Genomic DNA, 27943 nt, shown 5'->3' with positions numbered 1-27943 from the left:
GTAAAGAGTAGACAATGGGTTAAAGTAAAGTGAAAGAGAATGAAAAAAAACTCGAACAGAGTTGCGCAACACAAGTTGCTCGTGTGAAGGTAATGGGCGACAGCAAAAGAGAATCGCCCGAGAATTAGCAACTTTTGTTGCCGCGTCTAATAATGGACTTAATAACCCTGGTGGGTTCAACACCTTGATGTGTCAAGCTTTTTTCGCGTAAATCTTCATTTTGTTAATCTCTCTTTCTATTTTATTTTTGTTATTTTGTTCAAATATATTACTATGGTATCACTCATTATTTTATAGTTTGTAGCTCTTTCGGTATTGTTAAGTAAATATAATTGAATTAAAACTATTGTAGTACTATGTAATGTAAAGTAAATGTGTACAAACGAATTAGTGAAGCGGTAGTGGACATAATAGTGCAAAATATAAGTGTAATACTAATTTTGAATCGAAAAAATGCGTATTTCAAAAAGTGGTAATTTTCAACTTTAAACGAAAACTATAAGTTTCCTGCTGCTGTAACATATACATATATTTTTTATCTGGAGAGAGTCCTCTATCCGACTATACCCATTTTATTCCTGAAATCCTAAGACGGTATTCTAAAGCCGACCCCAAATTTTTCTATCAGATAATAAGAAAAAAAATAGAAAACTGTAAGGTGGGGGACATTGCCGTTACAACTAATTTTTCAACTAATTTTTCAGAATACCGAGTGAAAAGAACTACTTAAGCTACAAAAGCCGAATTCTGAGCGCAAATATTATAAAAACACCTACCGACAGTGTGAAATTAGATGAAATCGGAAGATGACCCCGCTCATTTCCCATATAACGCTACTGTTCAAAACTGCTAAGAGCGCAATAAATTAAAAACTAATTACGCCAGAGACAGTAACTTTTACTTTCGAGAAGGCTATGTGGGAGCCGGTGTGAAAATTAGGCGATGAGCGTAGCACCGCTCAGTTTATGGTAAAATCACATATCTCGAGGTCTTACCGACCGTTTTCGACTAAACATACGTGGCATGCTCATTTTTCTATATCACAGTGCAAAAGTTGACGAAATCGCGCTACAACCAAACTTCCTATATAACTCAATTTTAAATTCCATTTAACTTTTTCACCTTCCAATACACAAATCAAGAATTAAAATAATTTCATTAAAGTATGCCATTTTATCACGAAGACATGCCCAAGCAAAACTTTTCAGGCCACTAGGTACCGAATATGTGGACTTCAGTATCTATAGTTGACTTTTGACCGAGGATATCGGTCAATGCGGGAGATATGCAGTTGAAATTCAGAGAGAATCCTTTTCTGACAAAAGTATCCTTATGTATCAAAAATAGGTTGAATCGGGTCAATACTTTCCCTGAGTCGCCATATACCTAATGTAAAGATTTTCGATTCTCCAGGTGACTTTATACTGGATATATCGGGCAATATATGAATTATCTCAATGAAAATTACCGAATGTGTTGTGTCATACTTTTTTGTTACTTTTCATTTCACTCGGAGAATGACGAAATTTGATTGGAGAATGAAATAGCACACTTTTAGTTATTTGTAGCAGTCGTGCTGTTTTAACTATAACTACAAAAGAAATTAAAACATTTTCAAAATGGACAAAATTGTGCATTCGAAAAACAATAAATAATATTTGATCTTCACAAAAAAGGCAAAAATTCAATTCAGATTGCTAAAATTGTGAGTTGTTCGAGGAAATGGTATACAACGCCATCGATTTTATTGAAAGTGATCCAAATTTGCGCAACAATGAAAAAATCCGCAAAGCTCTTGGGGGGAAAACAACGGAGGTTGTCATCATCAGCAAAAATAAGGCTGATCCTTTTAAATCCTACAGATTATGGCGGAAATAAATAACGATGACGGCTAAATGATGGTCAGTTTTTTGGACGAATGAGTCGAAAAAAACCCCACCTGTCAAAAAAAATATAAGAGCATGGCTGGACTTTGCTAAAGAACATTTAGAAAAGGACGTAAAGCTTTGAAAAATGATTCTGTAGAGCAATGAAAATAAAGTGAACCGTATAGTATCGGATGGAAAACCATTTCTCCATCGTCCTAGGTGTCAGGCGTATAACTCCAAATACACTTCAAAAACTGTTAAGAACGGCGAGGGTAGGATAACGGTCTGGGGAGCGTTTTCCTGGTACAGTGTTGGATCATGGACCAATTTGCATACCCCTAAACATTCTTAAAAATACCATGGAACCATTCGATTTGGAATCGATGCTTGTATTCAGCTTAAAGTATAAAGAACTGGCTCATTGCAGAAAGTATTGACGTCCTAAGCTGACCAGCCCAAAGTTCCGATGCAAACTTGATTGCAACGACGTTAAGATACGGATTGCCAAGAAAAAATTCAAAAATGCGGAAGAACTTTAGACTGGAATCAAGGAGGCATGGTGCGCAATTCCACAAAGGAGGTGTCAGATATGAGTGAAAAGCTTGCCCCCACGATGACCATCAATTTTGAAAAATTATGTGCGCACAAGAAAACGTTGTGAGTGCTTAAAAGCTATAGTACTTATAGATTTCTAATAAATGTATTTAATTTTCGCAGAACCGGCCTACTGTGCTATTCCAATGTCCAGATAAAACACGCAATAGGAAGCTTAATCATTTTTTTGTTTTTAGAGCTTTTTAATTTTTTGTAAATAACTTAATATAAATAAGTGATGCCGAGAGTTGAAGAGGGAAGCGAGACGCATTTGCAGACAGAAGAAGAAAGAGGCCGAAATGCGTGAGTACGAGCAGCTTGACAAGCTGGCCGACAGGGGTAATGCTCGAAAATTCTACGAAAAAATGCGGCGGCTTACAGAAGGTTTCAAGACCGGAGCATACTCCTGTAGAACCCCCCAAGGTGATCTAGTCACCGATGCCCAGAGCATACTTAAATTATGGAGGGAACACTTCTCCAGCCTGCTGAATGGCAGTGAACACACAACGCCAGGAGAAGACGAACCCGATTCCCCAATCGATGACGATGGAAAAGACGTTCCATTGCCCGACCAAGAAGAAGTTCGAATAGCAATTACCCGCCTGAAGAACAACAAAGCGGCGGGGGCGGATGGATTGCCAGCCGAGCTATTCAAACACGGCGGCGAAGAACTGATAAGGAGCATGCATCAGCTTCTTTGTAAAATATGGTCGGACGAAAGCATGCCCAACGATTGGAATTTAAGTGTGCTATACCCAATCCATAAAAAAGGAGACCCCACAATCTGCGCCAACTACCGTGGGATTAGCCTCCTTAATATCGCGTATAAGGTTCTATCGAGCGTATTGTGTGAAAGATTAAAGCCCACCGTCAACAAGCTGATTGGACCTTATCAGTGTGGCTTCAGACCTGGTAAATCAACAACCGACCAGATATTCACCATGCGCCAAATCTTGGAAAAGACCCGTGAAAGGAGAATCGACACACATCACCTCTTCGTCGATTTTAAAGCTGCTTTCGACAGTACGAAAAGGAGCTGCCTTTATGCCGCAATGTCTGAATTTGGTTTCCCCGCAAAACTAATACGGCTGTGTAAACTGACATTGAGCGGGACCAAAAGCTCCGTCAGGATCGGGAAGGACCTCTCCGAGCCGTTCGATACCAAACGAGGTTTCAGACAAGGCGACTCCCTATCGTGCGATTTCTTCAATCTGCTGCTGGAGAAAATAGTTCGAGCTGCAGAACTTAATCGAGCAGGTACAATCTTTTATAAGAGTGTACAGCTGCTGGCGTATGCCGATGATATTGATATCATCGGTCTCAACACCCGCGCCGTTAGTTCTGCTTTCTCCAGACTGAACAAGGAAGCAACGCAAATGGGTCTGGCAGTGAACGAGGGCAAGACGAAATATCTCCTGTCATCAAACAAACAGTCGTCGCATTCGCGACTTGGCACTCACGTCACTGTTGACAGTCATAACTTTGAAGTTGTAGATAATTTCGTCTATCTTGGAACCAGCGTAAACACCACCAACAATGTCAGCTTTGAAATCCAACGCAGGATAACTCTTGCCAACAGGTGCTACTTCGGACTAAGTAGGCAATTGAGAAGCAAAGTCCTCTCTCGACGAACAAAAACCAAACTCTATAAGTCACTCATAATACCCGTCCTGCTATATGGTGCAGAGGCTTGGACGATGTCAACAGCGGATGAGTCGACGTTGCGAGTTTTCGAGAGAAAAGTTCTGCGAAAGATTTATGGACGGCGACATTGACATAGTTCAGCGAATTAAAAGACAGCGGCTACGCTGGCTAGGTCATGTTGTCCGAATGGACGAAAACACTCCAGCTCTGAAAGTATTCGACGCTGTACCCGCCGGGGGAAGCAGAGGAAGAGGAAGACCTCCACTCCGTTGGAAGGACCAAGTGGAGAAGGACCTGGCTTCGCTTGGAATATCCAATTGGCGCCACGTAGCGAAGAGAAGAAACGACTGGCGCGCTGTTGTTGACTCGGCTATAATCGCGTAAGCGGTGTCTACGCCAGTAAAGAAGAAGAATGAAAAATTAAAATTTGTTTTCTGTTTATATCGAAAATATACGTCTGTTTATTACATTCTCAAAGTGTGCTATTTCTCTGTCATGATTGGTGATTGAATGTGAGGTACCTTAGGGAAACGCTGAGAAAATTTTTTAAAATCGGGGCGATTCTACCCCAACACCTATGTACTAATGTAATGATTTCGGTTTTCTAAAAAATCGTATGCCGAATAAAATTGCTTAGATTCCGAACCTCTGTTTGATATGTTACACTTGTTCTTGTTCACTAGTTGTCGTACTGAAGATCTTCAAATCATCTAAAAGTTGTCGTTTACAAAAATATTAAAGAGAGTTGGACCCGGGTGTGATCTTTGGGAGACTCCTGAGGTCACATCATGCTTGGTAGATAGATATCCCTCAACTTTAACTTTGAATTGTCTTCCAATTAGGTACCAGTATGTCCATCTCATGGCGTTACCTCGACTGCCGTATCTGCTTAGTTTATTTAGAAGAGTGCTATGCTCCAGGCTATCGCCCGTGTAGACGGTGTGAACAGCAGGGCCGTTATTTAGAGCTCTCGCTATGTAATTTACATATTCTGGTCAGGTGTAATACATGCAATGGATGGAGCCATCCTAAGACCTACTCAGGCCTTAAGACTCACAGGGTGTGAACCACGCGTTACGTGGCCCCATGTTGCCTGCGCAATACTGCGACACAAGCCTCTACGGCTGTGCAATCTGCACATAGTTCGCGCGCCGCGCCGCCACTCAACTCAAGTAGCCAACAGAGGACCTCCCCGGCCCCTAGGAGCTCAAACAGGCAGCATAGCTCGCAACCTTCATCCCGCTCCAATCCTCGTGCGAGAACCATCAGCAACTCTTGGTTCCTCGCACAGTCTGTTCCGTGTGTCAGACCGTAATACGTCGGAATGTTACATCAGTTAAGTGCAATTCTGCAGCTGCAATACTTACCCCTAGACGTCACTCCTTCACCCCCCGGATCACCCATGGACACGCGCGACAAACTCGAATACTCCAATTTAACTGCAACAGACTCCAGAGCAAGGTCGAGAAGATAGTTGCACTCATGAATCGAAAACGTGTATCGATAGTTGTGGTCCAAGAAACCAAGCTAAACAGCCCCTCAGATCTTCTGAGTTCCAGTTTCGACGTGCTATGTGGCCTAGCCTTCATATTGCACAACACCGTGCAGTATCGTCTAATCGATGAAGACATCGACCGCAGGGATACTACCCTAGAATGTCAGGGTATAGCTATCCCGTCAGGCAACGTCGAGCTCGAAATATTTCTTATATACATCCCCCCAGTTACATGTTGCCCTACAGGATATCTCCCGAATATAGGTGCGCTACTTCGTAGTGAAAACCGCCTGGTACCGGGCGACTTTAACGCGCACCATGATCTTTGGCATTCCTGCCTGTCAAATGATCGTAGGGAGATGGAGCTGGCGGAACAGATGGACGATTCGACATTCTGCACAATGAATGACGAAGCCCCCACCAGAGTTATGGGCACCTGTAATAGCTCGCCGGATATTACCATTGCTAGCGGTGGTCTGTTAATAGCATAACCTGGCGACCCATGCTAACTCTCGCATCAGACCATTTGCCCATAATTATCTCGATCGGGAAGCCTCCTCATTTTGTTTCTGTGGACAACCGTACCTTCCTTAACTTTAATAAAGATAATCGGCTTCACAGAATTTACTGAGAGCACCTTCAACGCTCTACTTATTCCTACCTACGTATGCGTTGGCGAATGTCAATTCCGCAAGGTGATCACAGCAGCTACCACTCGCTTCATCCCGGCTGGAAGAATAGCGGAAATCCGCCCCAATTTCCCAGCCCAAGCAGCCGTTTTAGCTAACGAGCGCGACACCTTACACCATGCCGGTCCCGGGGATCCCCGAATAAGGGATCTCAATTTGAGATTCGGCGTATGGTAAACCACCATAAGAGGACAAAATGGATAGAGCACCTGAACTCCTGCAACCTCTCCACCGGTGTGAGTAAGCTTTGGGCTGCTGTCAAAGCTTTGCCTAATCCGAAAAGACATGACGACCGAATTGAAGTTCAATTCAATGGTCATGGTTCTTCGGACCCAAAGAAGTGCCCCAGCTATTTTAGCCGACAATTTACATTGGACCGTTCGGTAGACAAAACCAAGTGAAGTGTTAACCGACGGCTGCGCAAAATGTCCTCTTGCTTGAAGCGGAAACGCCTCCTGCTAATTATTCAAAGTTTTGAACTAAGCTAAGATAAAATAAGCTAACGAAATAATTACGATACATATGGAATAATTTATTCTGCTAACATGTATGCATAATTAGCAGTTTGAATTTGAATTCAATGGTCCTGGCTCTTCGGATCCGAAGAAGTGCGCGAACTATTTTAGCCGGCAGTTTACACTGCACCCTTCGGTAGAGAAAGCCGATGTGTTAACCGACGGCTGCGCAAAATGCCAAACGACTGCGCGCCGCTCACTTTCACCGATGAGGAGGTTCAGAGTGGAGGAGCAATCAACATGCTTATGCTAAAGCATCTAGGCTCGACGGGTGTAAGTTATCTCACCAAAATCCTCAACCTGTCACTGAACACTCTTCAATTACCCTATGTGTGGAAAATCGGAAGAGTGGTTCTACTACTGAAACCAGGGAAACCCGCCAACAACAAAGGAGAATCTTATCGCCCGATAACTCTCCTCTCCCCAGTAGTGAAGACACTTGAGGCCTTGCTACTTCCGACTTTCACTCACCACCTGAGCCTAGCCAGTCACCAGCATGGATTCCGAAAAGTGCACAGCACTACCACAGCACTTAGCATTGCTACGAATGCGCTCACACACTCCAGCCTCTGAAGCTTGGAAAGTTGGTTGAAGCTTCAGCGATATCATTGAGGGTCTCACTGCCAATGCTATCGATTCATATGTAATACTTGTATACATTTAACTAATGATCCGCTTATTCCGCCGAAGAGTGGAGTTCATTGGAGGTCCAAATATTTGACATTTGAATATTTATCCTCTTGATGTAATATTATCATCCGTATTTCTTTGACACCGTATTGCATTGTTTGTTATCAACTCGAGAAGTTCATCCACGACAATGGGGTCAGTATTCCTCCTTGTGAGCAACGTACCAATTCGTATCTTACTCCCAATTACAGGGACCTCATTATTATTGTACGATGAATGGCTTCTATCCATCTTTTTATTTAATTTTTTTAATCTGCAAGCTGCATAAATTACCCAAACGTATGGGCATACGTTTGAAATACCGAAGCTCAAGATGCCGACCCATCAAAATCCCAACAATATTCAAATATCTTGCCATCATTGCTATTGAGCATGGCGAAATAGTGTTGCGTAAGCTAATTTAAACTACTTTTTATGAAAGAAATATATTTTCGGTATTTATACTATAAAGATATTGCAAATTCAAAAAATAATTTTATTAAGAAGCCTATTAATTTATTTATTATTTATTATTATTACAATAACGCCAATCGGCAATATACATTAAGAGAAACAAATAAAAAATGAAAAATGTAGGTTGAAGGTAAATGTGTATACGCAGAGTACTATGGTGATGGTTTCTGGTTGTGGCGGGCAGCAAATGAAGTCCTTGGTTAAACAAGCAGATGTTTCTTAGTATTGTCTATGAAGGCAGAGTATGTACCTCCGTAGAAGTCAATCACACCTTGAAAAGAATTGACAGATTTGGCCAGTCTATTCAGTGGACCGTTGATCACATAATTTTTCTTGGAGTTAGAAGTTTTTAGTAGACGATTACGTCTAAGTAAAGTGCCTACTGGGGCAAATTCAAAGCAGCCAAGAATGTCTGGATCATCAATAATATTATTGACAACCTTGTAATAGAAACTAAGATCGGCAACCTGTCGACGTGCTGATAGTTTATTGATACGAAAGCTCTGGTAAATTTCATCAGTGGAGTAAGTATGTGTAGACGATGATAATTTATAGGCTAACGACTTGCAGAGTTTACGTTGAACCTTTTCCACTTTGTCTATAGATGCATTAGTATATGGAGACCAGATGACTGAACCATATTCGAGGATAGGTAGGACTAGCGATTGAAAAAGTCTGGTTACAGAGTAGGGGTTGTTGAAGTCTTTGCTGTTTCTTAGGATAAATCCGAGGGTTTTGAATCCCTTAGATGTGATTCTATCAAGGTGTTTAGAGAAGGAGAGCTTGTTGTCAACAATGATCCCCAGGTCTTTTATCTCATCAACCTCTATGATTTCCTGATCCTTGAGTTTGTATTTTGCAGGAATTGGTGAGTGTGAGCGAGTGAAAGTTATAGCGGCGCATTTGTTGATATTAAGATCAAGATTGTTCACAAGGCACCAGTTACCAAGAGAGTCAATATCATGCTGTAGAATTAGGATATCTGACATACTAGCTATGGGCCTGAAAATTTTGAGATCATCTGCATACAATAGGTGATCTGATAAGATATTGTTGCCAATGTCGTTTATGAATATATTGAAAAGTACCGGGCCCAAATGAGATCCTTGTGGTACCCCAGATGTTACGATATATTCGAATGAAAGATGGCCATCGACTCTAACTTGTAGGCGTCTACCCGTAAGATATGAATGGATCCAAGACAAAGCACTACCTCCAACACCATAGTTGCTCAACTTGTGCATGAGTATATCATGGTCAACACGATCAAACGCCTTGCTAAAGTCTGTGTAGATGCTATGAACACAGTTTCCGGAATCCATAGCATTTAACACCTTGTTAATGTATATGAACAAATTAGTAGTTGTAGATCTGCCCCCAGTAAATCCATGTTGTCGAGTGATTATAACGTGTTCGAAAGACTGCAGTAGTTGTGGTAGCACCAATTTCTCAAACAACTTAGCAAGGGCAGACTGAATACAAATAGGACGATTATTGGTGACCATAGCTTTAGATCCATCCTTATGTATTGGAGTGATATATGATAATTTCCATGACGAGGGGAAGATACCACCACTAAGTGATTCACCAAATATGTGCGTCAACGGTTCGCATAGACTGATCGCGCAGTTCTTTAGGAATAAGTTACGTAGACCATCAGGTCCAGCACCTTTTCTAGGGTCAAGTGAAAGGAGTAATTTAAGTACTTCGTCATATGATACTGTCAGATCGTTCAGGAGTATGTTCTGAGGTCCCGGGTTGTAGGTAGCTGCAGCAGCGCCATGGTGATTGTTAGGTGCGTAAACACTATGAAAAAAGGAGGCAAAGAGATCACAAATGTCAGGCCCGGAATTAGCTGATAGATCATCCCATACCATGGAGGAAGGTATGTCACTGCTAGAACGGTTTTTGTCTTTGACATAGTTCCAGAAGGCTTTGATGTCCGATTTGAGTTTGGCTTCAACATTGCTCACGTAATTTTTATAGCACTCAGAGCTCAGTGATTTGCACTCAAGTCTCAGTTTACTGAAGCAAGAGTAATTGTAGTTGGTACGTCTTGTCTCGTACAACGCATGCGCCGACTTCTTCAATTTAATTTTGCGAATGAGATCTTTTGAAAACCAGGATGGATAACTGCTGTGTTTATAAGTATATGCTGGAACGAACTGGTTAATCCCTTCAAAGATTTTAGCGTAGAGATAATCAAGCTTACTATCAATTGTGCTGAGTTTATATAAATCGATCCAATTTGTTCTCAGGTAGAAAGTGTTGAGCTCAGCATAGTTGGCCTTTTTGAAAGAGTACGTAGAGGAGTAGATAGGAACTAGTCCAGGCTGAAAGTTGAGCGTGATATCTAGAGCGGGATGATATGTGTCTTCAGGAACCAAGGCAAGCGAGTGTTCAGGAGAAATGTCGATGTCGCTGAAACATAAGTCAAGGGCTGAGTTGTGAGCATTGAGAATGTGGTTGCGTTGTGTGCAATTCAGGAGCGAATAACAGTCGTAAAGTAGTTTTTCACAGTCCGCACGAGGAGAGCTGCTAGGGAGGTTGAAATCACCAACTATCAGTAAGTCAGATGCTTGGTGTTTTTCTCTAACGAAAGAAATAGTGGCCAGGTGGTCAACAAAGATCTCATAAGGTGACTGAGGAGGTATGTATACACAGCCGATGATTAGGTCACGGGATGCACCCTTCACCCTGATGAATATTTGCTCTAGGTTATTATTTTCAGTAGAGATTGGCTCAGTGTGTAGATAACGTTTGCATGCGATAAAGACTCCACCACCACGTACTTTATGATTAGCATGAGATGTACGATCTTTACGGTAGATATTATAAGAAGAGTCAATGACTTCTCCATCACGTATAGATGGATGGAGCCAGGACTCAGTGATGCATATGATATCAGACTGGTTAGACGACGTGTTGGTCAGAAATGCGCAGAGTTTTGTGCGCAGACCTCGAACGTTCTGGTAATATAACTGGATGAGAGATACTTTCTTCTTGTTCGTTGTGCGAGAGAAAATTCTTCTTTACAATCTTAGGCATACCATGGATATACTTTATAGTCATACTGTCGTTGCCGCTTTTTACTAGAGAGTCAAGTTCCAGTCGTAAATCTTTTAGGTGCTGTTGTTGAGAAGGGGTAAGATCAGCTTTGAAAATGACTGCAGTGTTACTATTAGGTGGTCTGTATTTGATAATTGAGAGCGCATCATCAGCTGAGCGAGTTGTAATATGTAGCGCACGTGTACGACCCGGTGTATGTCGGCCTAGTCTGCGTAGCTTAAATTCAGTGGCAATGTTCGAGAGACAAGAAGGCAAAGCGGCTACTAGATTTGTCCTGTCGTCATCCAAACGATCTTTACCCACTGGTTTGACTGATTCCGGGATGTTTAGAGCAATTACATTGACTTTACGGCGCTCACGTTCCAACATTTCCGTGAAGATATCTTCCTTACTCACTGGTAAGTCAGGCTTGGCATTGAGTTTATTATTAATTTTATTCTCTACTGATGAAAGCCTATCGTTAAGGGCAGTACATTTATTAGTGAGTGTTGTATATTGTTTAGACAGATTGCTCACCTCATCCTTAAGGTTATTTACGCTACTTACGAGTGACTTTTTGAGATCTTCAAATTTGCGGTCATAGTCAGAGGTGAAGCGACCAAAGTACTTCTGGAAGAGACTTTCCATTTCATTAGCTTGTGGCGAGATGTGTGTTAAAACTTCATCATCAGATAAGTGGCTGTCACATGTCCTAACACTGATATCATTGCTGCAGGATGAACAGTTCCAAACCGACTCCTTTTTCTTGATACTGATCGCTGTGGCCTTAAATTCCACAGATGAAAGGCCTGTACACCTAGAGTGAAACCAGAGTTGGCAAGCAACACATTGGATGCTGGACTGTACACCATCTCGTATCAGCTCAGAGCAATGACCACAAAATTGTGATATTGTGTTTATTTTCTTGGGTGGCATTATTTATCGATGGATAGCACAATTTATATGTAACTTAGCAATTACTGTAGCCCTCCTTTATTTGCGATACACTGCAAACGGACCGCACATCAGCAATGCACCGTTGCCGTATATTTTGTTATTGGTTTTCTTGTGGTTATATATTTTTGGTTATGCAGCTGCCTGCTCCATTTACTTAGTATATTGTGGATAGTTTTCTTCTTCTCTTATTAGGCACAATACAAAACAAAATATATATAGCTTTCAAAGCTTTGATAATGCTTTAAATTAATCACTTTTGATATATATTTTATTCTTTGTACAATTTTCTTTAATTTTACAAAGAAATTGCGACTTTAAACACGTCCTTCAATCGGCGTTGTAATGTAAAAACGTAGTTTGGAACTAAAAAATAATACGGTAATTTTTTATTTAAAGAGTTCATAAAATATATATATATATTTTCATCGCTGAATGCTGAAAAACTTACTAAATCGGCTAGAGCAAACAAAATCATACTCGCATTCCTACACAAACACTCCATTTGGGAACGGGCGTATAGCTAAATTCTAACATATAGAAAGTGTATGTAGTTTGTGATTGAACAAATTTATACTTAAAGTATAGGAAGCATAAGTATTGGGTCTACAACTTTGCTTCCGCCGTTGTTTTTTTTTTTTTTTTTGTTTTGCAAATTTAAGGATTTAAGGTTAAGGACTGTGATTGGTCACTTACCTTTTCCCCTTGTACCATGGTCTGCAGTCTTTCGTGGAAAAGTATTGTCTCAAATTTGACACCTGCTAGTTACAAGATAGTCAAAGAACTAAAAAAACGCTTGTTTGGCAATTTTAAATATACTGACACTTCATTTATAAACATCATCATAGATATTAATCGATTGTATTTTTTTTTATATTTTGTTAGCAACTCAAACCCGAAAAATAAAAATAAATTAATTTCACATAAATTTCGTAATTATAGTGAAACTAATTCAATATATTTTAATTTTTATTAGTAATTATGCTTTTTGACTATGTTAAAGAAAATTTAATAGTTGTTATCGGCCTGTTTATTTTCATTTAATTTTGACAGATGTCCCTAAATAATGAAATGGTTTCAATTGAATGATTTGTGTGATGTTACGTACTGAATTGCAAAATCGTCTATGTCACAAAATTGTCTAATTTAAAATGTCAAATTTAGAAACTAGTGACTATCAAAGTACCGAATTTCGGTAATAGAAAACTAATGCAGATATCCGTAAGTAATGTTCAGTCGCCATTGGCAATAAATTCAGTTGTCTAGACGACGTTTATTGTCTTTCGAGATACCTCCTGAGCGATGTGCAGTATCTATTGGCAATAAAGTTGTCAAAGGTGAAAATATATTGCGTAAAATAATCTGTGGCAACGCCATTGGTGAAAATGTGACTATAGACAAAAAAAATAGTAAGTGTGCAACGTTGCGCGTTGATGCTATATGTGTGGCGACGGTTAGTTTTCTTGATGCTACTAAGGTTTAGTAATGTTCAATGTGTTAATTTCACGCTTGTAAGAGGTAAATTAATCTTAAAAATTGTTTGCTCGTCAGTCATAACTGTTAATATATATGAAATAATAGATAGCGAGATAAAGAATATTTCTAGCAGCGTTAAGAATGTGTGTTTGAAGTTTTCTCAAAATTCCTTAAAATTGTGAAATATTCGACGAAACATGAAAAACTTAAAATATGATATTAAATTGCAGTTAAGTGCTATTTTGCCACGTGTATAACGTGTATTTGCATGAAAGCGAACAAAGTTGATATAGTGACTCGTTGATCTGTTGGCTAATAATGATGAAAGCGGTGGGTATGTATATACTATATCGCAGATATTCGTTTACACCCATGTGATAATAAATTTCAGAAACAAATATACTACTGCTAAAATGCTTGTGTAACATATGTAAAACTTATCATTGTGTTCGATTTCAATATTTCAACAATAAAGAATATAAAGGTTATTCTTTTAATTTGGGCACATATACATACATAAGGCAATTCTTTTAAGATTTATTCAATGCGTATTGGGAAAAGAAATTTCAAATAAACCTCAAATTCCAATTTCAAAATGACATTACCTCTACTGTGCCGAAAGTATATTTGCTAATATAAGCTATAAAAAGTGGTTCTACTTAAAATGCAAGTGTCCGGCCATGAAATTTTGTACACGTGACTAGAGGTAGTCATTTTGTTGTGTTGACGTTTGTATGTAAGTTATTTACTACAGTTCCAAATGCTTCCGTAGAATAGAGAATAACAATTGAAGTTGATACATTATAAGGGCTATGTTTTAGAGTTAGCCGAGTTCGAGGTTAAAATGGGTATGTAATGATAGAAGAAGTTCTCCGTATTATGTAAAAAGGCTGGGATTTAGAATATCACCCCCGGTTTCGGAGATAAAACAGGTTTTCATAGTAAAAACAAAAATGCTATATTTTTGCGAATTTATTTCTTTAATATGGATTGAGTAATTTTATTCGGACCTTTTGTAGACAAAAATTAAAATGGCGTCGAGTAAACACGTGTGTATAACTTGCTCCAAGATTATATGGAGAAACTCAGGAAGTAATAGTTGTAAGAATTGGTTCCACAAGAAGTGCAGCGACTTGAGTAACGATGGTTTCAAGAAAGTTGCTGCTGCGTTTCGGAAAACTGGTCATATTGAGTGGCGATGCTCTGGTTGTCACTCAGAGGTCGTCAATGACAGTGATGAGGACGACAATGATTTGCCGTTATCAACAAGCAAATCGGAGTTGGAGGAAATGTTTGAGAAATATTTAGCACCGTTCAAGAAAGCAATTCCCACGACAGCCGGTTCTACGCACCGGAATTGACTCGGATTTTATCCGACCAAGGGCTGTTTTTTCGGCGATCTAACGGCGATCCAGCGTTGCAGGGATCCGGCTGGACTTGAACAAGTTGGCAGAGAACAACAGAGCAATCTCGCAGCATTATAAGCAATTAGAAAAGAGGGTCGGCGCTGTCGAGAATAAATTAACATAGTTCGACGCACTGGACGCAATGTGGATCCCAACATTATAATATCGGAGATAAATGATCGCAATAAGCGAGAAAGAGAGGTTATTGCTTTGAACGTGCCGCAGTCTGAGAAGCCGGTAGGCTATGATCGACGTCTGGATGATTTGGAGAAGGTTGTCGCATTATTACCACAGGAGATGTCAGAGGTTGGTCCGAAACTCTGTCTCCGTAGACTCGGTCCTCCTGTGGTAGGTAAGATTCTCCGCTATTACTACAGAGTCTAGCAAATGCTAGGAGTCTATTGCGTATCAAGACAGCTGGTGAGTCTGGCATCTCATTTAAGGCGAACCTAACTCGAGTTCAGCAAGAGCATCTCAGGAATCTACGTACGGAGCTCGATAATCTATCTAAGGGCGGAGATAACAGCAAGACAACTAGATACCCTAATGGGGTGCTGAGGATACAGAAAAGCCTAAAGATTCGTAAGTTACATATATACTATCAAAATACTCGAGGGTTAAGAACAAAATTAAAAGAGTTCTTAATCTCATTAGCAGGGCATCAATGTTACTTGATTTGTGTTGGCGAGTCATGGCTTCAAGAATCAATATCAGATAGTGAAGTAGACGATACGTATTTAATATTTAGGAAAGATAGAGAAGCCGGCGATTTGATGGTACTGATGGATAGAGGAGGTCCTCAGGATTAAAAAATGTATACACATATACCATCCTCAGAATCATAGTTTCCGAGATATTTCACTTTAAAGTTCCACAATTTTACATGCTATTTAGTCTTATTCTGATTTGTTTTGTTTTTCTTTACATGTCATTACAAATACCAGTGTTGCTACATATTGTGTTTTAAAAAAACTATGAAAAATTTTTCTATTTAACATATATAAAGAAAATGGTAAAAAGGGGCCGTCCATAAATTACGTCACACGAATTTAAAGACTTTTTAACCCCTCCCCCCCTGTCGTGACGTCACACATTTTCCAATTTTATGGATTTATCACAAAAAAAAAAAAAAAAAAAAAACAGGTTATTTTATTTATTCTTATATGTATTGAATAATCTTTAATAAAATCAACACGAATGACTAGTCAAGAAATAATAGATACTTAATTATGTTAATTAAAAATACAAAACTTAATTATCTTGTGTCCATGGACTTTTGACCCACTCCTTTATATCATTTATTACTGGTAAATCAGGCACTTCATTTTCGTTCTGAATTTGGATGTCAGGAACATCTTTCGTATCAACATCGCCTTCTTCCATGCATAAAGCATTGTCATCATTCATTAAACAGAATCTCTCGGGCACGTCCAGCCGCAATTACCGGGGTGATTATAGTTTTGTGTCGAACTACTTTCTGCACTAGCGGCCTTCGGCCGCACAAAGCATGGCAACACAACTTAAAAAATATACGAATGTGTAAAGTGTAATTAAATATATATTAATTAAAAAATGTGTGTAAAGTGAGTTAAACATAGTGAAATAACGAGCATTGTTTTTACAAATTTTTGAACTTTAAAGTGAAATATCTCGGAAACTATGAGTTTGAGGACGGTATATGTGTATACATTTTTTTAATCCTGAGAACCTCCTCTATCCATCCGTACCATCAAATCGCGGCGCCGGAAAAATCGTAATATTGCCCAAACAAGCAATTGCACGACAGGTGGATGTGTTTTAATTGCCGTGAAGCGTAGTATAAATGCTGAGCTACTGCCAACTAACTGTTTTTATTAAAGTAAAATGTACTGAGGGCGATATATTAGTTGGATGTGTGTATCTTCCGCTACTGTCGTCGTTGGATAAGTATGCGGATCATACGTCAACAATTTCGTATTTGAAGGAAAAATATCCCAACTGTGCATTGATTATCGTCGGCGACTATATTCTCCCCAGCAGCTGTCCTCAAAATGAATGTGCAAATATGGTATACAGTGAGATGAGTGTGGCTAACTGTCAACAGTATAATCTAATTCGTAATGTAAATGATCGTTCGCTTGACTTATGCTTTAGCAACGTTGAAGTATGTGTGAACAGTACCGAGGCTATTATTGTTGAAGATAAGCACCACCCGGCTAAGTATACGTGCTGAGATTAAGGGGATATTCTACTCTAGAAATCAAATTTTGGGCATTTTTTGAATTTTATTTAAAAACAAAAATATTTGTACTATCTGTTTTTTTGGTGTTTTTATTGATATCCTGAGAATGCAGAAAAAAAATTTTACAAAAAAATATTAAAAATTAAAATAACACAAGTCTACAAATAAAAAGCGAAAAAATGCAACTCTCTTGGCTATGCGTGCATCGTTATCTTCGAAGGTTCCTAAGTTTTAATTAGAAGGTAAAAAAAACATCACGTACAGTTTTCCAGTTACATCAAAAAAAAGTCTCTTTGAAGAAATATTTGAAAAATGCCCTGTTGACTAATATACGGATAAAATTTTAAAATAAAAAAAGTTTTTACTTTTTGTAAGACGTTTATTATATCGTGTAATAATTACATATAACTATTGAACCTGTTTTGTAGATTTCCTTTTTGCAAATGGCGATTTTTTCTTGTATTCTCTATTACTTTCTCTCATTAGGAAACAACAATAATCCCCCATCATTGCAGGATCCCAGCGGCCTTGATATCTTTGTTCCATTGTTAAAATATCTTGAATTGAAGATTTAGTGTTGCCATTATGTAGCAAAACGGCTTTTAAACTTTTCTTCGATGAGTCTATGAATAAACGCCACTCTTCTTTAATATGTTGATAGCCTAACTTCTCCATAACACTTGCAGGATCAGTACAAAAGCAAATTTTATCTCTTAATGTAAAGGAAGAGGCAAACTCTTCATTATGGTATCTAAACGCGGTGACCTTTGTACCTTTGGCCAGTAAATTCCACTGCTGTAACCTTGACGCTAAAAGTTCTGCAGTTAAGTTCAGGCTGCTCGATCAAATGTGTTTTTTTCTTTTCTTCTTCATCTATTCTCTTCTATAGCATCATCAACAGCACAACGTCCAAGTTCCGTATCTAAGTCCTGTGGCAATGGTGAAACGGGAATTGGTAAATTTTCGCCATGAGGAACGGGTCGTTTAGCTGAAGGTATGTCGGGATATTGAATTTTGTGCTTATTTTTTTTTTCAAAATCCACATACGTTTGTCATACAAAAATAGCAATCGGTAGCATGGTTTGTCGGCTCACACCAGATCATCGGAAAAGCAAAGGGCATTGATGATCTATTTCCATTAAGCCAGTGGCTTAAGTTTGACATACAAGTATGCAACAAATATGAGGAGTCCAATTCCGATCTTGATTCACTATAGGAAAACCAAAATACTTGAGATATGCTAATTCAGTCACTCTAGTTATTAATCTGGCATGAGATTTAGCTGTATACAAGCCACAAACATAACAAAATGAATCAGTCGATGTATTACAACCACGTTTTCGTACTTTAGACATTTTAATCAAAAAATCTCACTTTCCACGGCTATCGCAATAAATATACAACTACCTCCAAGTTTTAAATTGATAAACAAGAAAGAATACAGATAAGACATACGAGAAATGTCATAAATATTCTCGACTAACAAATAACTCAAAGTATATAAACCATGAATGGATTTGGCGCAAGTAGAACAAAAAATTTACTTAATACTACGTAAAAAAAATAATTTTGAAATTCTTAAAAATCTTACGTGGTACGGAATTTTTAAATATGAATTGATTATTAGTACACCTAATTTAATATAAAAACACCAATAGCCAATCAGTTGCATATTGCCTGTAGACTAGTGTAATTAGAGGGGGGTGAGAGACAGGTGTAAAAAAAATGGCATGGTGGTCTGAAAAAAAAATCAAAAGAAATTCCTAATCAGTGTATCAAAAATCTTGATATATCAAGAAAAGAGCAATGATTTATGTATTTGGGGTATAGTGCTATTTTTTTATTCATTTTTATTCGTTTAATAAATGGCAACACTTATTATCTGTCAACACGGAATACTTTTGTTATTGTGCATGGAATGAAAATTGTGTAAAATATAAAATGCTTATTTTAAGCAAATAACTAAATAATTACTAAAAAATAAATAAATAGAATCAATGTAATAAAGTATAAGTGCATAAAAACTGCATAATATGAAATAAATAATTACTAGAAATGGAGAAATATCAAGATAAAATTTGCAAAATTTTCAACTTTAAATGCAAATATCTCGAAAACTCTATAAGTTTGCGGCGGCAATAATTATATATTTTCTTAATCTGGAGCAGCAGCTCTATCCAACCATACCACTTTTAACCCTGAAATCGTGGGATGGTATACTAAAGCCGACCCGATTATATAAAGAAGGTTCACACAAAATTTCAAGAAAATCGGTTGTATATTGAACTTGAGATAATGCCAGCACCGTATGGGAAAAAAGTAGTTTCGAGAAAAACGCGTTTAAAAAAGTGAGTACCTACCTACCGGGCTAGGTACTGCGTCACTAAAGTAACTGTAGCTCTTAAAATAATTCTAATTTTGAAAAATCCTTTCGAGGATATGTTCTTAAGGGTCTAAACTTTAAATATATGATAAAAAATTCGAATTTTTCAAAATTCTAGAGTAGAATACCCCCTTAAGGCCAACCTAAAAATGAACGTGGCACCGACTTATGCAAATAATGAAGTCTCTTCACTTATATTTTTTTAATCTTTTATTTCTCCTGCTATGCAGGAGCTGCCAAATCTTTTCGTTTACAGAGTCGGTCTTAGACTAATTATTTCCCTAAACAAAAGCCAATTCCTAACTTAACGCTACCCTAAGCGTCGCTGCCGCTGCCACTGCGGTTCGCCGTTGTTGTCTTTATCACTGTCACACGCTACTCTGCAGACATAGCGTCAGCACTTTCCGTACCTATGGGAATGTTATTGTTGCTGATTTCGCATACTGTTGTTATTGCTGTTATTGTCATGCGCGGAAGGTAAGTTGCATCGTAAGCACTTCGATGCACTACAGGTGAAATGAATAAACAGATGGTGATTTGGCTATGTGTGTTAACTTGCATTCAAGAAGGCGGACTACGTGGGATTGAATGACTTCTTTTTGAGAAGTAACTGGATTGAACTGTATAACCTAGTATCACTAGATGACAAGGTAAACTGGCTATACGAGAGAACTAACGATGGAATTGTGCAATTTGTTCCTCTCCATACTAACAGGAAAAGCAATTATCCATTCTGGTTTTCTAGGGAGCTGATAGGGAAAATACAGCAGAAAAAGGATAAGGATGCGCATGCAACATACAAGAGATTAAAAACCAGTTACGCCTACAATGTTTTTCGTCGGCGGAATGTTAAAGAATCGGCAAAGGGTGTTACAGCGCATACATGTCCAGGATGGAGGAGCTTGTACGACGGGTAGGGAAGTGAGCAATCTGTTTGCGTCGTTCTTTGGTAGCATCTATGCGGAGAAAGTTAATGATAATGGGGAACCAATGCCCACAGCTCAATCTGTGGAAACATCGACTAGCTACGAGGTGAAATTATCGGAACTCACCTCCCGCTTCGCTGAAGTGTACGAGCAAATGTGCAAACTAGATGGAAAGAAGGGAGCCGTACCAGATGGAATACCGAACATATTACTGAAGAGCTGTGCAGTCGGACTTGTCGAAGCAATAACCGACATCTTTAGTAAATCACTGGAGATGGGTATTTTTCCATCGGCATGGAAACGTATATTTGTCCAATCTACAAGGCAGGGTCGAGATCTGAGGTGTCAGGCCAATATGCATACAGCCGGCAATGTCGAAGTTGTTTGAGAAACTTGTTTTGCAGCAGGTGAATTTCGCCTTCAAGAATACGATCTTGACCAAGCAACATGGGTTCTTTGGCGGCAGGTCTACAGCTACAAACCTTTACTTGTATGTCGATTACGCACTGAGAGCTTTGGGCAAGTATGAAACAGTTGACACTATTTACACGGACTTCAGCAAAGCCTTCGACATGGTGGATCATGAGCTCTTAATAGAGAAGATGGATCGCTACGGAGTGGCGGGAAATGTATTGAGTTGGTTTAACTCCTACTTGACTGGGAGATTCCTGCAGGTGCGAGTCAATGGCTATGTGTCGTCCGAGTTTAAAGTGTCGTCCGGGGTCCCACAGGGTTTCCATCTGGGGTCAGTGTTTAGCACATTTGTCAACGACATTGGGGATAAAATATCGTCGGAATTTTTACAATATGCTGATGACCTCAAGATTTTCAGGAAGATAAGCACTGTCGATGATATTAGTGCATTACAGCAAGACCTTGATAGACTTGAGAGGTGCGACGAAAATAAATTGAGTTTAAATTGTCACGGTCCTTGTGTCGTCGTCCAGCTGTTTACCGTATCGCTGATCATCAGCTAGAAGAAGTCACAGTAGTTAAAGACCTTGGTGTCATGATTGACAATGCACTAAGTTTCGCCGGGCTCATTGAAAAAATTACATCACAGGCATACAAGACACTTGGGTTCATATACAGATGTGGGGATGACCTCAGGAATGCTGATACGTTCGTAAGGCTGTACTCGACCTTGGTGCGCCCGATGTTGGAGTATTGTTCATTGGTCTCCTCTTACCGACTGTCTCATTGACAAAGTAGAGAGAGTGCAGAAGAAATTGTAAATATGTAGCGTACTTCCTGGGACGTAAAGGATGTGACCTGATGAGTCGGAGACAAGTATCAGATCTCTTGTTTGCTTTTAAATCACTAAATGGATTAATCGTCTTTCCGGAAATTTTTGAACAATTCGGCCTTGTATGCCTGGGTTGAGGTCGCACAGACTGTTAAAAATAGTCAACTCTTCGAAGAACTACGTGCGGGGTGGACCGAGGAACAGTGTTGTAAACTTAGTCAATAGATATTATCAAGATATTAATATGTTTGGTTGTACGTATGCAAACTACGTCTCAAGGGTTGGGTTAATAATGAATCATTAATGTGTGTTTTGTGATCAAACCTACTCAAAATGCACTCTCCTGATGATAATACGTTAGTATGCGATGTTGTACTCCTGAGAGTTTGGTTACATGAGCTTAAAGTTAAGTAGAATCTTAGTAATAATCTAGTAATGATACACCAAGATCCGTCCGTGTTCACTGTCATTTCAAAACTACTTGGCCGATTCATTTCAAACTTGCATGAAAAGATTTCTCTAAATTGTCAAAGGTATGCTCAATAATGTAAAAAAATGTAAATGTAACTCAATCCATACTTAAGAAATACATTCGCAAAAGAAGTATATTTTTACCTTAAAAATCGAATCCCCTACCTTAAATACGTATACTAGCTAATCCAACTAAGTTTGTTTTGCCATATACTTTATTTTTGGGATATATATATTTTTTTCAAAGACTTTGGCGCCAAAATAATCGGAACAATGTCCTTATTCTTTCATAATTCTAGGTAATACGACATAAATTAACGAAAGCAGTTCTTTACAGTAAGAAATATATTACCATATAAACTACAAGACCTTTTTCCAATCGAAATAAACGAAAAACCTCGAGATAACGGATGGAAATTGTGTGCACCAAAAACTAGCCTGTTTCTAAAGAAGTTATTTTAAACCATCATCGATTTGTAATTTAGGTGAGAAAATTTTATAGACATTTTTATATTTAAAAATTTTAAACCTTAACATAATTAATAGAAGGTTATGTAGCTGCACCACACAGAAATAATCTGTAACCCCTTAAAGTGGGACGCCACTAAATCTGTTTATAAGTCCACGGTATGCAAACAACGGCTTTGTTCGGATCAACAGTTCAGCCAAACATTTTAAGAGCCATGCAGTCACAACCCTCACAAAACATGGTAAGTTTCAAATCCAAACTGCTAAGTATGCATACATGTTAGCAGAATAAATTATTTCATATGTATCGTAATTATTTCGTTAGCTTATTTTATCTTAGCTTAGTTCAAAACTTTGAATAATTAGCAGGAGGCGTTTCCGCTTCAAGCAGGAGGACATTTTGCGCAGCCGTCGGTTAACACATCGCTTGGTTTTGTCTACCGAACAGTCCAATGTAAATTGTCGGCTAAAATAGCTGGGCACTTCTTCGGGTTCGAAGAGCCATGACCATTGAATTGAACTTCAATTCGGTCATCATGTCTATTCAGGTTAGACACAGCCTTGCCCAAAGCTTATTCACACCGGTGGAGAGCTTGCAGGACTTCAGGTTCTATATCCACTTCGTCCGCTTAGGCTGGCTTACCAATCACCGAATCTCCAAATTTAGATCCCTTATTCGGGGATCCCCGGGATAGGCATGGCGTAAGGTGTCGCGCCCATTAGCTTCTGCTTCGTCTGGGAAATTGGGGCGGAGTTTCGCTATTCTTCCGCCATCGACGTTCGCCAACGGATACGTCCCTAGGAATGGGCAGAGAGTTGAAGGTGCTCTCAGGAAATTATGTAAAGCCGACCCAGTTAGCTTTGTTTAAGTTAAGAAAGTTGCGGTTGTTCGCAGAAACAAAGGGGAAACTTTAGTATACATCCCACGATTTCAGGGTTAAAAGTGATCTGATGCTCCAGATTAATAATTGCCGCCGTAAACTTATAGTTTTCGAGATATTTGTATTTAAGGCCAGGTTCCTCTAAAAAACGTAATTTTTTTCAATACATTTTATTTTTATTACAAAACATGTTTAGTAATCAATTTTTTTTATATATGAAAGTACATATTTTAAATTAATTGAAATTTATTTTTTATTTTTTTTTTTCAAAATGGCGGTCCTGAAAATGGCTGCTTAAACTCATCCGATTCATAGATGGATGACATCATTTGTTAGAAAAGAATTATCTGAAAGCAAAACACTAAACGGTTTCATGTTGTATATCGAATTAGCTATGGCCTCAAGTAGAATGAAACCCTTATTTTCACTTTTAATTGTTTATAACCTTTTTTAATAATAATGAATCTGTTTGAGGCCTTAGTCAGACATCTAAAGAGTAAAATGCCGTTTGGTTCATATCGATAAGTGTAATAGTTTTGAAATGAGTGTGTCATCCATGCAAAAAAACGTGGGTCGGAGAAAAATCAGTTTAAACCAAAGGCACTCAGTAGCTCCTCACTCTTTTATACCTGCTTCTCGGTCTTGCTGACCTTCGGGACTACCTCTATACTATTTCTACGAGTATACAATAGCAATTTATGAAAAAAAATTTCGATTTTTTCAAAATTGTTCGGAGGAACCTAGCCTCAAAGTTGAAAATGTCGCAAATTTTATTTTGCAATTTCTCGATTTATATTAACTTTTTCTTTCATATTATGCACTTTTTATACACTTACGCTTCACCACAATGTTTCTACATATTTATCTTATATTAATTATTCAGATAATTGCTTAAAATAAGCATTTTATTTTTTACACAAATTTCACTACATGCACAATAGCATTTCGTGTTGCCAAATAATAAGTGTTACCATATCCAAACGATTGAAAACAGTAAAATTAAATAAAAAACTTAAACGATGAAAACAATTACCATCTTCAAAATATTCTCAAATCCAACGATCCTACACCGGGGTGTGTCAAGTGTTTTCCCGTGTAAAATTCCTTTCTGCGTTGGCGGTGGCGTTGGCGTTGTGCGCTTCAAAAAAATTAACCTTGCCAATTCAACACTGGGGTGTGTCAAGTTTTTTTTAGCAAAACTCCTTTTTGTGTTGGCGGACTTTGGCCGCGCTTCAAAAAAATTACCTGGCCGATCAAAAATCATGAAAAGAGGTAATGATTTATTTATTTGGAGTATAATCCTATTTTTTATTAATTTTTATCCTTTTGATGAACGTGTAAATATGACAATATTTGTTATTTACACCATGGAACAGTTATGTTATTGTGCATGTGGTGAAATTTGGGGCGAGCTGTTACAGGTGCCCATAACTCTGGTGGGGGCTTCGTCATTCATTGCGCAGAATGTCGAATCGTCAATCTGCTCTGCCAGCTATATTTCCCTACGATCGTTTAACAGGAAGGAATGCCAAAGATCGTGGTGCGCGTTGGTAACGTTGAAACCGGCACAACTCAAAAGATCAGAGCGGCTGTTTTGCTTGGTTTCTTGGACCGCAGCTATCGTACGCGTTCCTGGTTCATAAGTGCACCTCTCTCCTCAATCTTGCTCTGGAGTCCGTTGCAGTTGAATTGAAGAATGCGGGTTTGTCGCGGGTGATCCTGGGGATGAGGGACTGGCGTGTAGGTGGTGTTTGTTGAACACACGGAACAGACTGTGCGAGGAAGCAGGAGAAACACCTTGGGGCGGGATGTCGTCTCTCCCTTTTGCACAGAAGACGGGGCCTTCTCAGCCTGGAAGCCATCTCCCGTAGCCAAGTAGAGGGTCTCTCGTCCTTGAGGTCCACCTGTAGCATGCATCCTCTGAAAGGGACCTCATTGAAGGACGCTACGTATCCAGATCATCTAAACACCTTTTCCGTGAGGAGATCTTGGAGCACAGTAAGCTCCTCCGGCCTCGATGTCTACGCCGGGTAATTGAGAGGCAGCACAGCTATTTGGATGCCTTTTGGGAGCATCCGCATATCTGCGCAGTCCTTCCTGGTAGGCTTTTGTGACGTAATTTAGCCGTTTTTCCGTTCTTTGTTGTTCCTTGTGTCAGTTGCCTTGGCTTAGGGGATGTTCGAGCAAGGAAATAACTGCAGCAATATTGCGACAGTATTGTTTTTCTGCAGATACTCAGCTGATACTTATATTGCAACATTTTTTCGTCGAATATGGTGCCTTGCGATACTGCCGCAGTGATTGAGACTCGAACATCCCCTTACTCTTTTCGTTGGTTGTTTTTTTGTTTACTGTCATCATTGGGTCGCAATTCGGTTCAACACGATCATCTCATCGCTGATGGTATATTCTGGTATAGGGGAACGAGAGGGTCCATGGCTGGCTCCATTCGAATACAGCCGAATTAACTTGCTGGCTGCAAATCATCCAAAGGGCGCGGCATATTATGCGACGCGTTTTGGATTAGGAGGTGGCTGCTCTTGGTTGCCGCACTCATGCAGCATCTGAAAACCTGCAGAGGTGGTGCGGGAAGCTTGAAATTTTGTATATTCAGTAAATGGAAACTACGGTTGGTATTGACCCAATTTTATCCAATTTCGGCATTACGACATATTAAAGATATCATCGTGAGTTCCTTTAAAAAAACTCTTAGGTTGACTGATACATATGGTCAACTGGACCTTTGGAAATTCATTATTAACCTAGGTTTTACACATTTTAAACACTTGCACATTATTAGAAAGAGATTGTATCTGAATTTCAATTGTCCGATGTTCTCAGTGCAGTGTCAACCACAGGCATTGAGGTCTACAATTCGGTAACAGCGGGCTTTAAATGTTATGTTCCTATTTCGACACTTTTCATACCTTCAAAGTTCTTATTTGTGCTATATATAATGTATATGATTATACATATTATAATTATTATTATGTTCCGATTATAAAGGGTGATTTTTTAAGAGCTTGATAACTTTTTTTTTTAAAAAAACGCATAAAATTTGCAAAATCTCATCGGTTCTTTATTTGAAACGTTAGATTGGTTCATGACATTTACTTTTTGAAGATAATTTCATTTAAATGTTGACCACGGCTGCGTCTTAGGTGGTCCATTCGGAAAGTCCAATTTTGGGCAACTTTTTCGAGCATTTCGGAATAGCCCGAATTTCTTCGGAAATGTTGTCTTCCAAAGCTGGAATAGTTGCTGGCTTATTTCTGTAGACTTTAGACTTGACGTAGCCCCACAAAAAATAGTCTAAAGGCGTTAAATCGCATGATCTTGGTGGCCAACTTACGGGTCCATTTCTTGAGATGAATTGTTGTCCGAAGTTTTCCCTCAAAATGGCCATAGAATCGCGAGCTGTGTGGCATGTAGCGCCATCTTGTTGAAACCACATGTCAACCAAGTTCAGTTCTTCCATTTTTGGCAACAAAAAGTTTGTTAGCATCGAACGATAGCGATCGCCATTCACCGTAACGTTGCGTCCAACAGCATCTTTGAAAAAATACGGTCCAATGATTCCACCAGCGTACAAACCACACCAAACAGTGCATTTTTCGGGATGCATGGGCAGTTCTTGAACGGCTTCTGGTTGCTCTTCACCCCAAATGCGGCAATTTTGCTTATTTACGTAGCCATTCAACCAGAAATGAGCCTCATCGCTGAACAAAATTTGTCGATAATAACACATTTCGAACCGAACACTGATTTTGGTAATAAAATTCAATGATTTGCAAGCGTTGCTCGTTAGTAAGTCTATTCATGATGAAATGCCAAAGCATACTGAGCATCTTTCTCTTTGACACCATGTCTGAAATCCCACGTGATCTGTCAAATACTAATGCATGAAAATCCTAACCTCAAAAAAATCACCCGTTATATAGGCGGTTTATTAAATTTTTTGTAAATTAGTGTCTGTAAATATTACCAATGCTTTAATGTTATAGTATACTAGAGGCACATCAAGTGCTAATTGAGCCCGATAGGGCTGCACTCCTACCTATACTAGAGAACCCGCCCACGCTTTACTGTGGCAGACACAAAGAAAATACTACTACTACCATCTATATGATTTCTATTAGTTAGATTATGACTATTAGTTAATGAGATATAGAATTTTTGTGAAACAACTTGTATTAGTTTACAAAGGATCATAAAGCATTTCGTGTGTTAATTGGAAAGTCCACCTTTGAAAAGATATTTGCTAAATTGGAAAGACACGAAGTGAGGACCGAGACCAATGACGCCCTAAAAGGGCGAAAGCCCTGTGTAAAGTGTGTGCCTCGTAAGTTCATAATCCAACAAAAACATCGAATTTCTGATTCTCAGGAATGTTTGAGTGCTCTTTAATCGTAATAAAAACGAATTTTTGCGTCGGTATGAAGCAGTAGAAACATTTCACACCAGAGTTCAATCGACAGTCACTCTAGTGGACTGCACATGATGAAAATCGGCGAG

At 38.9% G+C, this 27943-nt stretch overlaps 1 protein-coding gene across 7 annotated transcripts in view; it reads left to right on the top strand.

Moving 5' to 3' along the window:
• Positions 1 to 27943, top strand: part of LOC105226455 (eukaryotic translation initiation factor 4 gamma 3) — a 78295-nt gene that overhangs the window by 14604 nt on the left and 35748 nt on the right. Inside the window, exons 1-4 of one of the 7 annotated variants that reach the window (XM_011205348.4) lie at positions 13422 to 13468; positions 13657 to 13760; positions 22379 to 22564; positions 22626 to 22789. In XM_011205348.4, coding sequence (XP_011203650.2) covers positions 22709 to 22789 — 81 coding nt within the window. In that variant the 5' untranslated portion in view covers positions 13422 to 13468; positions 13657 to 13760; positions 22379 to 22564; positions 22626 to 22708. Of the gene's footprint in view, positions 1 to 13315; positions 13761 to 14163; positions 14275 to 22378; positions 22565 to 22625; positions 22790 to 27943 lie in introns of those variants that run through there. The other 6 variants (XM_019990572.3, XM_011205331.4, XM_049460068.1 and 3 more) reach the window with 6 other exon arrangements.

The sequence above is a fragment of the Bactrocera dorsalis genome, chromosome 6, assembly GCF_023373825.1.
Source record: "Bactrocera dorsalis isolate Fly_Bdor chromosome 6, ASM2337382v1, whole genome shotgun sequence".
In the NCBI taxonomy this organism is placed as follows: Eukaryota; Metazoa; Arthropoda; class Insecta; order Diptera; family Tephritidae; genus Bactrocera; species Bactrocera dorsalis.
The sequence above is the reverse complement of the archived record's forward strand: the minus strand, read 5'-3'. Positions and strand labels throughout refer to the sequence as shown.